At 31.5% G+C, this 15,121-nt stretch overlaps 1 protein-coding gene across 3 annotated transcripts in view; it reads right to left on the bottom strand.

The window, feature by feature from the left end:
• LOC148600964 (high affinity cGMP-specific 3',5'-cyclic phosphodiesterase 9A-like) overlaps nucleotides 1-14,288 on the bottom strand; it is a 68,388-nt gene extending 54,100 nt beyond the window's left edge. The window contains exons 1-4 of one of the 3 annotated variants that reach the window (XM_088556636.1): nucleotides 14,062-14,288; nucleotides 9,963-10,112; nucleotides 5,051-5,102; nucleotides 1,340-1,442 (exon numbers count right to left, since the gene is read on the bottom strand). In XM_088556636.1, the coding sequence (XP_088412762.1) occupies nucleotides 1,340-1,442; nucleotides 5,051-5,102; nucleotides 9,963-10,112; nucleotides 14,062-14,149 (393 nt within the window). In that variant the 5' untranslated portion in view covers nucleotides 14,150-14,288. The remainder of the gene's footprint in view (nucleotides 1-1,339; nucleotides 1,443-5,050; nucleotides 5,103-9,962; nucleotides 10,113-14,061) is intronic. The other 2 variants (XM_088556635.1, XM_088556637.1) reach the window with 2 other exon arrangements.
• Nucleotides 14,289-15,121: the final 833 nt, after the last annotated feature.

The raw sequence follows: 15,121 nt of genomic DNA, 5'->3' as shown, positions 1-15,121 counted from the left end.
TGAAAAATGTGATACACCCCAAAAAAGGCTACATATTTTTATTTTTGTAATTAAGTTGTTTTATAGGTCCATATTATGAAATGTGTAATTATTCATTCAAATCTGCCTGCTCTTAGGAGATAATCGACATTGAAAATACAGTAGATTCTATTGTATTTGAGCGCAATTAACTCCATAAATTTTGAAAGCCACAGTGCATTCTATATAATTTTTATCTCCTAAGAGCTGAGGTTATATGAAAAAACACATGTTTATTTTTGTTTACCATGACATTTCAAACAAAATATCAAAAATAAAAATATGTAGGCTTTTTACCCATGAATCACATTTTGCATGATTCTTAGGGGGAGTGCTACTTAAATACATGTTTTCAAGTTTATTGCAGTTTTCATCAATAAGGATATCATTAATAGTATAAGTAATGGCCATTGGAGACACATTAACCCATGGAAGCCTATAAAAACACCATCAACATCTAATAAACATGCACACATTGTATATTCAGCTTTTTGTGTCAGGGGTAATTGACACAAGTGATTTCTTGAAGATGCTTTTTTCTGAATGAAGTATTAAATTTAAAATTCATTTGACATCACAGTAAGATTTTTCATTGTCATGTTAAGACATTTACATTAACATTTGTATCTCATTTTTTAAATTATGGTTGCAAATTAAGAGCCCAGGCATTGAAAGATTCACGTTCTTATTTACTTACAATCATGGATAGTACACTTTCAAAACATTTTTCAAATTTAAGGTTTACCCAACCTCTCAAAAATATAATTGATTAAAAAAAACTAGAATAGTATAGGAACTTTTATTTACAAATAGTCAAATACTGACCAGAAAAGTCCATGAAAGTCCCTCCCAATGAACACAGACCAGTTTGATGATTCTGTCAAGTAAACTCTTAAAAGGTGGTATAGGTTACACATGTAACCCTCCCCTGCTCCCCTCCCCAAAAATTATACAGCAAAAGGTCATGCAGACAGAGATGCAAGACAGTCGATGCAGAAGGGCACCATCTAATGAATAAGGCAAGTTTCATTGAATTCCATTCAGCAGTTTCAGAGAACTTTAGGATAGAAAATGGAGACAAACAGGCAGATGAAGAGATGACTAACAATGGCGAATAGACAAACAGCATGATCTCTGTAAACCTCCTGCTTTTAAGTGGGGGATATGGATATCATTTTTTAACGATTATTTTGAGGATGTTACCTGAATAAAAAATCCAACTTTAAGACTGATACTGCCAATAAAACATTGTTAAACTGGTCAAAATAGCTAATTTAAGTTGGCCACACAAAAACAATCATGTTTGGAGATAAACCAATACCTGTAATTTGTCTTTAAAGTTGTCTACTTTGTTCTTGAGTTCTAGCACTAACTTTGGCATTTCTCCATTCTCTACTAGTACTTTCTTTTCTAGCTTACTAAGTCTGCAAAACAAGAGTTACCATGGTTACTATAGGAGCCTCATCAACTAGCTAACAGTGGAACCTGTCTAAACCAACCACTTTTGTTTTTTTAAAATTAGTTTGTTTTACACAGGTGCTGGGTTTACCAAGGATCAAAATACATTTAAATTGCTAGTAAGGGACTTTAACAGTTTCTGGTTTAAACAAATTATGGTGTTATCCAACATTTGGCTTGGACAGGTTTTCCAGTTATCCAATATTAGGGTTTATAAATGTTTTCCGATTATTGAGGATTCTGTTTTGACAGGATTTCAGATTATTAGAGACTTACTTTAGACAGGTTTTTAATTATTCAGGAATCTGTTAAGACAGATATTACTGTACATGTGCAGGGATTAAGACTGATATGAAATCAACTGATGCTGTAACCCAAAGATAAAAAAAAAGAAAAATAATGACATCTTCCTCAATATTAATTTTTTTAGGGGGGCAGATGCAAAGGTTACCTACAATATAGATTAGATACTTTACAGAGCACTAATGATGATCCTCTTTCTTGCCTATGCATACATGTATACTGGTATATTTATAGTCAAAGCTGTCTAAGTCACCACATATATTTGTATATTCAGCAATATCTGGTCTTTAATAAGAAATGCCTTTTAGGAACTGATCTAAATTGTATAGAGACTCAGGGGAGCATCTGATTGTGTTTACTATGCACTGCTTTGTTGCTTATATCATAGATGTCTTCACATACATGACTACACTTTCTATAGTATGCATTGTGTGTATGTGTTAAAACAATTACTGCTAATTGTACATGTACATGTATGTCACTTCTGATAGAACAGTTTTAAGCTACAATTTGTATTCATATTTCATAGCATCTATAGACAATGATTTTGCTCTCCTTTATAAGGTCACTTTATCAGGTTTACTATTTCACGATGCTAGAAGGATTACGTCATGGAACATTCTAACAGTTCAAGATCCTGTGGGAGTAGTAGAAGGTAGCCACATAGCTAAATGCTAGATGAGGTTGAATGTGGCTACCGGTAATTAAATTTTGAGGATGGCCTATTCAAATACATTGGACATTACCCACAACATTTGTCTATGCCCTTATTTCTATAACAATGTGGCTAATAAAAAATTCTACTTCTGCTAACAGAGTGATATACAGAACATGTACAATTTACATTGTACATCTATAGTCATTGGAATACAAGTATTTTTCAGCCCTAAATATTATAAAACTTAGTTTATCGAGATACAGTGTAGTTCTGTGCCTAACAATTATTATTATCATTATGATACTTAGAAGAATTCATCATCAAACTCATTAAATATTAAAGTCAATATACTGACAATTCTCAAATGTAATTTCCTAAAATGCACCAAATATCTACAAGGTATTTAGTATGGTATATGCTTAATAAATGTCAAGTTTGAATTATTTATTTGAACAGAACAATTATATAGTTCAGTTACTTTGAGAAAAACCAATGGAACATGAAAAAAAAATCATATTTCATCAGAAAGTCTTTATTTCTGAACATGTACATGTATAAAGCAATAGAATTTTCAATGCATGTGTACTACAATGACAGCTAGAGTACATGTGTACTGAATTTTGTTTTTATTAGGCCACTATAAAATAATGTTTGTTTCCCCTTACCAAAACCTTGCTCCTGGCTATGGGTAGGTACATTGTAAGTACATGTAGGGAATTTTCCCCAAAGTTCATTTAATTCTGTAACAAACATTATCAAAGAAATGAAAAATGTTGCTTTCTTAAAACATTTTTCTTAAAAATCTTGTCACAGAATATCAATAAAATTATTCTGGTAGGGCCATTTTTTCATGGGTAGGTACATTTTTTGTAGGATAAGGTGAAACTAACTTTATTTAAATTCTGGCGTTCAAAGCTTGCTATGTAATTTTTTATTTCTGTGTTTCTTTTTTTTCATGTAATCCCATATTTTTAAAGGATTTGAGACAATGTGACATAAGGCTTTAATGTTGCCACATGTATTTCTTATCCCTTTAACCCTTCAACTGCCAATATAAATTCTATTGTTTTATTATGTACTGCTGAATAAAAAATGACAATTTTGATCTGGAATGCATACTAAGTTTCATCAAGCATAACTTCAATATTTTTAATCATACACCAATAAAAGTTATATGTATATGTATTGTTAGATTCTCTAGTTTCCATTTCTGTTATTGTTTTGTGTCATTGGCCAACTTTTACCTGTACAGGTGCAAATAAAGGTGAAAATTTAGTTTTTTATAATTTAATGCTAACAATCAAAATAAACTCTGCAACAACACAACATTAGTAAACATAAAACTTCATAGAACAGTTTCACAGTAAGAAAAAATACTTTGAACAGTTACAGGTAAGTCCCAGGTAAGCAAAAAACTTGTTAAAGGTGAGTAAAAAGCTCGTTAACTCAAAAATAGTAATTTCATAGTTAAACTATTTTGAAACTTCAGATAAAATTTTCATAATGATAAAATGCTTCAATCAAAAGATTCAAATGCTACTAAGTCGAATTCCTCATTATCATCGTTATCAATGAAAAAATTAGCCACTTGTTCATCATCACTCCAATCTACGTCGGCCATTTTGTCGACATTTTCAAAAATTTATTTACGATTTTTATTTTTCATTGTAAACAATAAAAACGTCCGAGAAGTACGAATATACTTCAGATTTCAACCAATCAAAACCTCTGTAACAATTATCATACGTAATTTTCGGTAAGGGAATTCCCTTTGTTGCTTAGAAACTACGATAAACAAATGGGTCCGAGAAACGACAATTGTCGCATGTAGCAATGACGAGTCGAATTACTGGAACGACATATGCCGCGTGTAGTAGCCTAAGGGTTAAAATAAGAGCAACATTGTATTTGTGCCAAGTACATTTTTGTTCAGAATGTATTGTTCAGAGTGTGTATAGAAGGTTAGCAAAGAATAAATTGTCTGATGTTTTATGGTATTCATCCTACTGCATACAATGCAATAAATATAAAACCTACATATTGTTCCAGTCAGTCACTACTTGTATATCCTACATGTATTGACTACTGAACAAAGAGCAGGTTGTCCATGCAAGTGCAGTGCAACATTCCTAAGATCATCTCAGATTTTCCTTGATCTTAGGATTGTCAACAGGAGTCCATTTTGGAGCTGAAGAAAAATAGTAATTGAGAACTGTCACCTCTTGAAGATTATATTAATTCCTTCAGATTTGTTGAAATATTTTGAACAGGTGCATAAGTCATGCCAGAAAAACACAAGAATATGTACAAAATGTTTCTGCATTCTGATTTTCATGAATGACAGACCACGTTCATAAACATGCTCATTTTACATGCATACTTTGTACATGTACATGTATGTAATAATCTCTCAACTAATTAGTGTCAAAACATGAACTCTGTGGTTTCAATTTGTTAAATCATAGAAATGAATCACAAATCCACAAAAATTTCAGGGTTATGCTAAAGAGTACAATGTTACATACAATATGTACAAACTGTACCTGTACATGTATACTACATGTATGCGGTATACTTAGTACATTGACAAGGAACATAAGACTTTATCCTTACCTAGATTCTATTGCAGAGAAGTCCACACCAAGTTCAGCACCTGATGGAGCATCTGAAATGAATGTTAAAATCAGTTCAATAAGGTTAACACACAAAATATGCAATATTCAACAAGTCTTCAACCAACTTAAAATAAATATGTACATAATGTACCGATTCATTGTTACAACTTAGTACATTTACTTGTACACAACTATTTACACTGTATGCATATATTTATAATGTACAAGTACACTGTAACAGGTAGGTACATGTACAGTTCATGTACAAATATATTAATATTTACATACTGATCATAGTACATGTACATGTACTATGACCAGTACTGCTACAATTTTCATAACAGTGTAACAGATTACACAAAAATAGTATCCCTAAGTGTGGCGGACAAACATATAAAATGTACAGATGGACAGATTTGAGCGGCTACCTAGACCTGGTTAACTGTAGATGAAGCTGGTAAAAACATAACATAATTTTGTAGGCATGTATTAATGCGTAAATGTTGTACAAGAAGATTAAGTGTCAGTTAGCTTCATAAGTAATGAAAAGAAAAGTTTTTGCCACAAAAGTTAAAGTTATGCACCGACAACCGATTTTGGACCAATGAAGACAGAAAGTGGATTCCATTCTCCCCCGGTTACCTCAAATGCTTTGTGAGTTCGATGAAAGTCTATAAAAGTGTTCAAAAGTTATGCCCAGGAAACCAATTTCTGCCAAAAAATTATATTTCATTAAGTACATTATACATGTATGTGTAATCTTAATTTTGACCTACTGACCCCACAATCAATAGGCATCTTCTTTACCCCATAAGCCTTCAACAGGGTAAGTTTAATGAAATTCTATGCAGGCCTTTAAAAGATATGCCCAGGAGACCAATTTCGAATGGATAGATGGAAAGCAAAATTCTACACTCCCCACCCTTCAATGAAATCAAAAAAGATTTCTTTGAGAGTGGGTTGATCTTGAACCTGTTAAAATTCCAAAACTTTATAACAGAATTTCAGAAGGAACACATTGACATCAGAATGTATGCTTTTTTCAACAATATGAGTTTGTATAAAAAATTGAATGTACATGTACATACATGTACGTATATGTAGTGCATATGCAGTACGGTAGTGTATTACTGTATGCGAAACCGTTTTTAGAGATTACCAGATCAAATCTTATATTTTGAACTTTTCTTCTATTTAGGCAACTAAAAAAAAATTATTTTTTTTACAAAATATTCAACACCCCCTCCCCCAAAAAAAAAAAAAATATCATCAACAGTACAACTTCAAAATTTCTCCAAAAAAAAAACAAAAAAACATACACGTATACATGTAAAAGTACATGTACAATGCATCAAAAAGATTGTATTTAAAAGAAATATGTAACCAAAAACACAATTTTATTTCAGGCTTACAGTACATGTACATGTATGTGTTCAATTGTAAATAGGTACATTTGTATCTTCATTCAAAAGAAACAATACTAAATTGTAGTTATAAGTAGATCCCTAGCATTGTAAATCAATATATGTTTGCCTATTATCTTGACAATATTGTTATTAGATAAAGGAAGCATGCTTCCCAAGTGTTAAACTATCAGAATTATCACAGTATAAGTAAGAATAGTAAAGTATTAAGTGGAGCTTTATGGTCATGAATTATCTGACAACAATTCAATATTGTCAATCAGTTCACAGGTTCTCACATCAGAAAAAAAATTCTTTCATACATGTATACAGATGTAAAATTTACAATGTACATGTACATGTATGCTTTGGTAAAACATACCAGGGATAAATTAATTTGAATTATCATCTAAATTAACTGCACTGCATGCACATACATTTGTAAATGTGCCGGTAAATGACATGTACATTTGTAATACATGTACTAGTACATGTACATGTATTAGATATGTTTTAGATGGGCGATTGCATGTACACAGTTGATTATCTGTATGTTCTTAATAATAAAATACATGACATAAACATGTATGTGTTCACAATATAATTACTGTACAATGTACATGTACATGCATATGTAACTAAATAAAAAAAACACACAATAACAAATACCAATACAATGCACATATACAAATAAGTGCAATTTGCACATGTACATTGAAAATTTAATTTTAATTTTAAGCATTGTTAAAGTCCGGATTGTTACCCCATAAACTCAATGTAAAACATTTTTGTAAAATAAAACTAGAGGCTCAAGAGAGCCTGAATCGCTCACCTCGTTAACAATTTGCTTACATTTTGTATTTGAAAAAATTGAGGAATGAGATAGGCTAAGTTAAAATTTACTGAATTGTCAAATGCAGGAAATGCTTTTAATAACATTTTTATGACCTGAACCAGAATTTAGCTTAAGGCAACAGTTTTTGAATTATTTTTAAAAAATGTCTTCTGACCCCTACATTCTGTTTTTAGTATCAGCAGCCATATCTGTTCATGGATTAAAAATCCCATGTCACTTCGAGCACAATACACTTAAGAACCAAAAAGTTATTTTCATTAAATCATCTAAAATAGCTTTAGAGAAGAAGATTTTCAAAATGGTACATTTGAACAAAAAAAATTCAGTATTGTTTCAGGAGCCTTAACTACATGTACTACATCAGTAGACAAATCATTTTGAAAATTTCAGCATTGGCTGGGTCTCATGATGCTAAACAATATTACCCATGCAAAAATTTTGCTAAAGGCAACAGTTTTTGAGTTATCTGCAATATCAATTAGCTCAAGGCAACCGTTTTTTAATTATTTGCAAAAAAAACATTTTTCGACCCCTATGTTCCATATTTAGTAATGGCTGCTGTATCTTATCACGGATTAAAAATCACATAATAGCATATACATGTACCATATAGAACAAATATGCTTATTTTCACTGAATTATCTAAATTGGTATTAGGGAAGATTTTCAAAGGCATACATGTGAGGCAATAACTCCTACTTCGGTAGACTAATTGTTTTGAACATTTCGGCACAAGTCCACAAGTCCATCTCATTATGTTAATATACATTGTAACCCAGTCAGAATTTTGCTTAAGGTAAAGGTACTTGAGTTAATTGCAAAAAATACCTTCTGACCCCTACAAATGTATGTTCTATTTTTAGCAAAGGCTGCCATGTTTTTTTCACAAATCAAAAATCCCAACAGTCAATTTGTGTAGGATACCCTAAAGTACAAATATACCTACTTTATTTGAATTCTGTAAAATGATTTTTGAGAAGAAGAATTTCAAAGTTGTACATGTAAAATAAAAAATGGCAAAAAAACTGTTTCAGGGACTGTAACTCCTACATCACATGATGAATTGTTTTGAAAATTTCAGCATAGGTCCATCTCATGATGCTAAACAGTATTGTCTCCCAAGATTTTGCTATAGGTGACAACTTTTGAGTTATTTGCAAAAAACTGCCGCCTTCTGACACAGTGGCCATATTTGTTCATGGATAAAAAATCCTAATGGTCATTGTGTGTGGGATACTGTACCCTAAGGAACAAACATGCCAACTTTCATTGAATTCTGTAAAATGGTTTTTGTGAAAAAGATTTTCAAAGTTGTACATGCAAAAAATGCCAAAAGAGCTGTACTCCTACATCAGTTGAAAAAATTGTTTCTAAAAATTTTGGCATAGGTCCATCTCTTGATGAGGAACAATTTTACCACCCACCAAAATTTTGCTAAAGGCAATGGTTTTTGAGTTACATTTATTTGCAAAAAAAATGCCTTCAGACTCGTTTTATTTTTAGTAAGAGTGGCCATGTTTTTCACAGATCATAAATCCAAAAGGTCATTTAGTGCACAATACTCTACGGAACAACCATGCCAAGTTTACATCCTGTCAGTCTAGTAGTTTTATAGGGATGAAAATTTGTCCACAACAATGGCAGACCCCAAGTGATGGCATAAGCTCACTTGGCCTTTGGCAAGGTGAGCTAATAATTTCCCTCCCTATATTGCAGATGTGTCAACCCTATTTCTTTTAACAGGTACAACTATATATTGTTGCAAGAAACAAGACTTTTCATTGAAAGTGCTTGTTGTAGAGTTACAAATGTACAATGTATCAGTGCAGTTCAATTATCATCAATTACACATGTAAATGAAGTCTTGTTAGTGATTTCCTTGTAACTGAAGATCAAAGTTGCATAATTACTACAATCACTATTTTGTTCATTGAAAAGTACCAACACATTCCTGAATAAAATGTGGAAATGTACACTGTAGACAAAAAAATGTAAAAACTGTAGTTAAGGTCACTTGTACATTTTTGTAATAAACTACATGTACATGTACATGCACACTGTACATTTGTACATTGGACTGCTGTAAATACAAATGTACTTTAAAACATATACATGAACAATGTACTTCTTCATGTACATTATTTTGTACATGTCTGTCTAACACATGGTTCAAATGAACATTCACAATATCCCCCAGTGTATACTATGAAAGTACATTTGTACTTCAATTCCAATTTTCATGGGGTAGAAACACAAATTGATGGATTCTTGAATTCTTGGTTTTGTAGTTTTCAGTATACACATCTATGGAAATCTCCTACTCAATGGGAACCAAATTCTGTGAATTGGCCTTCCCATGAAAATTGGTACCCCACGAACTATAGTACTTTCACAGTATACAAAATGTACATGTACATGTAATTTAAGTAGAACAAATCTATACATTCTGAAAAGGTAAAAGGACAATTTCGCTGATAATAAGGAGACCACTGGTCACATTTAAAGGGTGACTTTCCAGAAAGGGTAAACATTTCTAACAAACAGGTTGATGCAAAAAAAAATGGCCAGGACAAAGATAGGTCCTTCAAGTTACTGGAGAAGAGGACTACATGTACAAATATAAGACTATATCAAAACAACAATCAGTTTACCATTGCACTGTGTGGCCACAACCTCTAACTTGTAGCGAGTGTGTGGAGTATTTTCAGGCAGACGAGGTGATATGTTCACAAGGTTTCCTTTCACATTGTAAAGCTTTAGAATATCATGAGGTCCAGCTTCAGCTGCACTTCTAAAAGTTTCTGAAATATAATACATACACATTTTTTGTTTCAACAACTACAGGTCGAATTAAACAAACAAGTACATAATTGTATTCACATTTTTCATATGAATAAATACATGCACAAATATACAAATACATATGTACATATATACATGTACTTGAAGTATATACATGTACATTTTTTCATGTACATTGTACATGTATGTTTGCTCATTCACACAATGCATGTTTACTGGCTTAGTTATGCAACTTCTACTAACACATACATGTATACATATGTGCATGTACAATCTACATTTTGTATATATGGCAGCACATACTCGTACTTAACTTCAAGTCAGGTACATGTACTGTATGTACATAAATATTTTTGTACATTGTAGATTGTATCTGTACAATGTATGTACGAAATTTATATACCTTACACATTTCTATATTAAATGTACATGCACTGTGTTAAAAAAATACCGATAAAATAAATTATACAATGTTACCATATACAGTGTACATGTACATATACCTTGATATGCATTTGTACAGAAAATGTCCTGAATTTTGTACAAGTACAGATGTACATGTACATGTCACATGTACAAAACATTTACATTAGTACACTGTACATCAGTACACTATACATGTACATGTACAACATGTACATTGTATATGTTCATGTACAAACCTACAAAAATCTATACTTGCCTCAACACCTCTGAATAACTTTAATGCAAATGTTGCACAATATTATTACATAACTAGAGATTCAATAAAAGTACAACAGAAAATTGATAATCAATAAAGTTAACAATTATATCTCTTGTTTCTTCTCTTATCCATTAGACCCTTTAATAGATTACTACATGTACATGAACATGCAAATGTCATAAAATGTGTCAATAAATTACATGTACATGCATTAGTTATTGATTTTTTTTTACAATAAATGGACTTAATTTTTTTCTGAATAATGCACATAAAATGTAACCACTGAAAACTTCACTCTAAATATACAATGCATGTGCATTTTCATAGTAGTTCTTTCATTCCAATACACATTACATGGTATATTCAAATACATATGTTCACTATGAGTCAATTAGCCTCTATGTAAAAAATGTAGTTGCAACTTGTTCTGGGTTGCTACTGTAGACTATTTTCTTACAGCAGCAATGAGCATTGAAATTTTATAATTCTTTGCAAATGTAGTAATTGGACCCTACAAAATTTCCTTTCCAAAACCATATTTCCCTTTACATGTATATATGGTACACGTACATATATACTACCACCAACCTTAATTTTAATTTCTCCACTCCTTACAGTGGAGTTATTATTTTCCTCCACTGTGTCTCTACTAAATTAAAAACTGAGATAAAATTGCTTCAATCCAATACTTTTTATTTATTTTTTCTGTATTTTAACTAAAATGATATTAAACTTTAAGAATAAACAAAAGAATAAAATTACAAGCATATTTTGAAATAGTGACTCCACTGTGTTATATGGAGACACTATGACTCCACTTGCAGTGTCTCCACAGTGAAGAGTGGAGAAATTAAAATTAGTGTAGACAGTAGTATGCATGTAGATATACAGATGTACATAATATAGTGTTCCCTACATAGTAAAGACCACTGGGTGCCCTGTCCTTTTCAGTCAATTTACTGTAAATGCTTTAATGCTTGGTTAGACTTTAAATTTGCACTGAAGTGATCTGAATTCCTTTTTGACCCAGAATACTCTTCCTTTTTCAAACGCAGCAGGGAAGTTTGAACACTATTCTTCATACAGTACAGAAAGAACATACTGTGACTGTTTACAGACATGTATGGTGTACCACTTATAGTAAATACATGTATCTTTATATTCTTTGAAGATACTTTTATACATGTACATGTTCATTGTACTTTTGTATTTTGTCTGCATTCATAGTGGTAGTGCTTACCCAGTACCACTCACTATACAAAATAAAGTACATGTACATTTTGTAACAAAAAATCTCCATAGGAAAAAATTTATTGAAAACCACTCTGAGAGTAGTACTCCACTATGTACAAGTAGGTTTGCAGTCACAGTATGCCTCTTTCTGTACTGTATATACATTTGTACATGTAAAATAGTGTACATAGTGCTTTTTTCATCATACACTGTAATTTCAAAAGTACAAAATGTATATATGTAATGTATTTAACATATTTAGCAGATCAACCATGCTGACATTACTAATGAGTGTTTTAAAACTATCATTTAACAAACCTACATTGTACATTGCATATTACATTGTACAGTGTGTATTATAGATCAAATAAGTTCAAAACTATTTGTTTGCATTTAGGATTGAATATGGAAAATAATTCAGAAGATTTAAAGGTAAAATAAGAGTCATCAATATGCTGACATACAATATTCATATATTGAATAGAATAAGGTAAACATTAGTATTTGCATTATAATTGGAATTGTGAAGACAATTTTTTAATTGTTTTTTTTCTTTTCAAAAGTATTTTTTAATCAACAAGTTGAATCAAAGTGCTCCACTTTTTATCATGCATTGTTTATGTCCCTCGTTTTTCATTCTGGCATGTAAATATGAACATTTTACTAGAGACTGATCTCTTAAATCAAAATGTTGAGGTACATTGTACATGTAAATGTACATATACATGTTGTACATTGTACATTGTAGAACAATTTTTTTTTTGGAGGGAAGGGTTCATGTGTACATGTGCATGTACAATGTATTTCTTTTGATAAGTTTAAACTTTCTAATGTGAGTTTTCACTTCAATAGAATCAGATGCTTCAATTGTTTGCACAAAAAAGTACATTGTACATGTGTGTGTACTGAATTAAGTATTAAAGTTAAGTGTGTCATGGAAAGGTCTGAGCTAGGAGAAAGTGAAGGACCTACATTTGTACATATACATATATGTAAATAAAAGTTAATGTAAAGTACAAAATGTATCTTAGGTCCAGGACCTACATTGTCCACTGTACATATACAGTAGGTAGAGAAATTTCAAGCTCTGCATCAGAAACAGTCCCTTTCCATATTCCCGACTTTGGTTTCATTTTTTAAGATTTTAAGCTAAGGGGAGCAACTTTCTACAAATCTCTTATCCAACAGTCTGGTTTTCTGTCAAATTGGAGCCATGAACAGCAGTAGACTTCAAATTCAAATATTCAATGAATTAGAGCTGTGGTAAGTACTTGGATACTTTTAAATAACTAATTTCAAACCATTAAGGTGCTTACCAAAGTTAAACTAGTTTAAGTTTATAAGAAAAATGTTTACTGTTATCCCTTTCCCCAATAAGGCCACCAACCAGGTTGTCTGATGTTGGTGGGTTATGTCCCTTTGAAAAACTTGCTTAAATTGCCGTAAATATCAAAAAGGACTATTGAGGATGCTGGACATTGGACCAGCACATAAAGTTGTACTTGAACTGTAGGTTAAACCTATCAATATTGTCACAAAAGGGGATGCTTTGTACAAGTAATGTAAAGCTAAATACACAAATTATTCATTTTGACAGCCTACATGCACAATGTATGTATAAACATATAGTGTACATGTATTTTCTTTACAAATGTACATATCTGTTAATCAGTTAATTATCCTTTTGCAACAACGACCCAATGAAGAAAAAAGAAATTTACGAAAATCATAATTAAAATTTCAAAACAAATCGTCCACATGTATGTGCTTGAAGTAACACAAATGTTATGAAAGTCAATGTTCTTTTTTATCCGTATCCGTTCTCAAGATACATGTACATTTTGTAGTTCTAAGTAGGTCAAACGTTAGTTTAGTGAACGCACATGTATGCAGGACGAAAAGAGCCAAAACTTTCAACGTTTCTGAAGTGTATTATTGTGATTTCTTTCTAAAGAACCGTAACTGACTCAACATATAGTAACTTTTGCCAAGTAAAGAAAAGATATGCAACAGATATTAGGTAACCTTACCTCTCAAATCATCTGAATTATCATCACTACGGAATTCGGCTTGTTCGTTTTTACCATCCACCACAAAATAAATAACTTTCGTGGCCATAATTATCAAATGTAACCTTTCATTTCACTTAATATGATGGATCGCAGTCAGTTACTTCCAACTTGTTAATTTTGTCACGTTTGGTCTGTTTCCCGCATGGTAAACCTGTCAATATTGACGTGTGAATAGTAAGGGATAGAAAAGTATTAATTGCGCTCTAGAAGTTTTTGTAGTTGTAACGTCTGTGGTGTGTATTAGAACAACATGTAACAGAAAAATAAGATTTAATATTTATTATTTACTCTTAACATTACAACTCAGCTCGTATTTCAAACAGACGACAATATTGTCTAATGGTAATCGGAATCGATAAATCATAACCAATACGTCAATGTTTACATCACGTGACGCGCACTCGATTAGGGAAAATTGCATATTTTCGCGGAATAATGCGAATTCAGATTATTGGCAGTCTTTATTAGAATAATGCAAACTCTTGAATGAATGATAAAAATTGTACATCTGCAAAAAATACTTAAGATTTTGAAAAATATCTAAAATTGAGACATCAGAATAAGGGTATACTGGGTATACGTACTCACTCCTTGTAAATAAGGAAGGGTACGTGGAGAAGACGTATATAGATTAAATCTATAGAAATTGAGGTAGAGGTTCATTTTCTTATGTACAGATGATAATTGGAAACAATATGTATTCAGTATTCTTTACATATAAATACATCTTGGAGTTATGGAAATTAGTTGAATTTGTACGTGTTACATTATGGGAACACATGGTGGACGAAACTCCTAGGAATTTATACGCAACGAATTTGGTCGAAATATTATAGGATTGTTAATCATAATATGTAGTAATTATGAATTACATTTAGCATTATTCTTCGCTTGAGTGCTACTTCTTAATGTTCAAAGCATATTTAAACAAAAGTATACTTTTTTTGAAGCAGGGGCGTTGTATTATATATAGTCTTTGGTTGAAGAAATAAATGAAAACTCATTATTATACAATATC

Source organism: Perna viridis, chromosome 12, assembly GCF_037379345.1.
Source record: "Perna viridis isolate PV_CMFRI_1.1 ecotype Kerala chromosome 12, ASM3737934v1, whole genome shotgun sequence".
Classification (NCBI taxonomy): Eukaryota; Metazoa; Mollusca; class Bivalvia; order Mytilida; family Mytilidae; genus Perna; species Perna viridis.
Note: the sequence above shows the minus strand (reverse complement) of the source record. Positions and strands in the feature narration are given on the sequence as shown.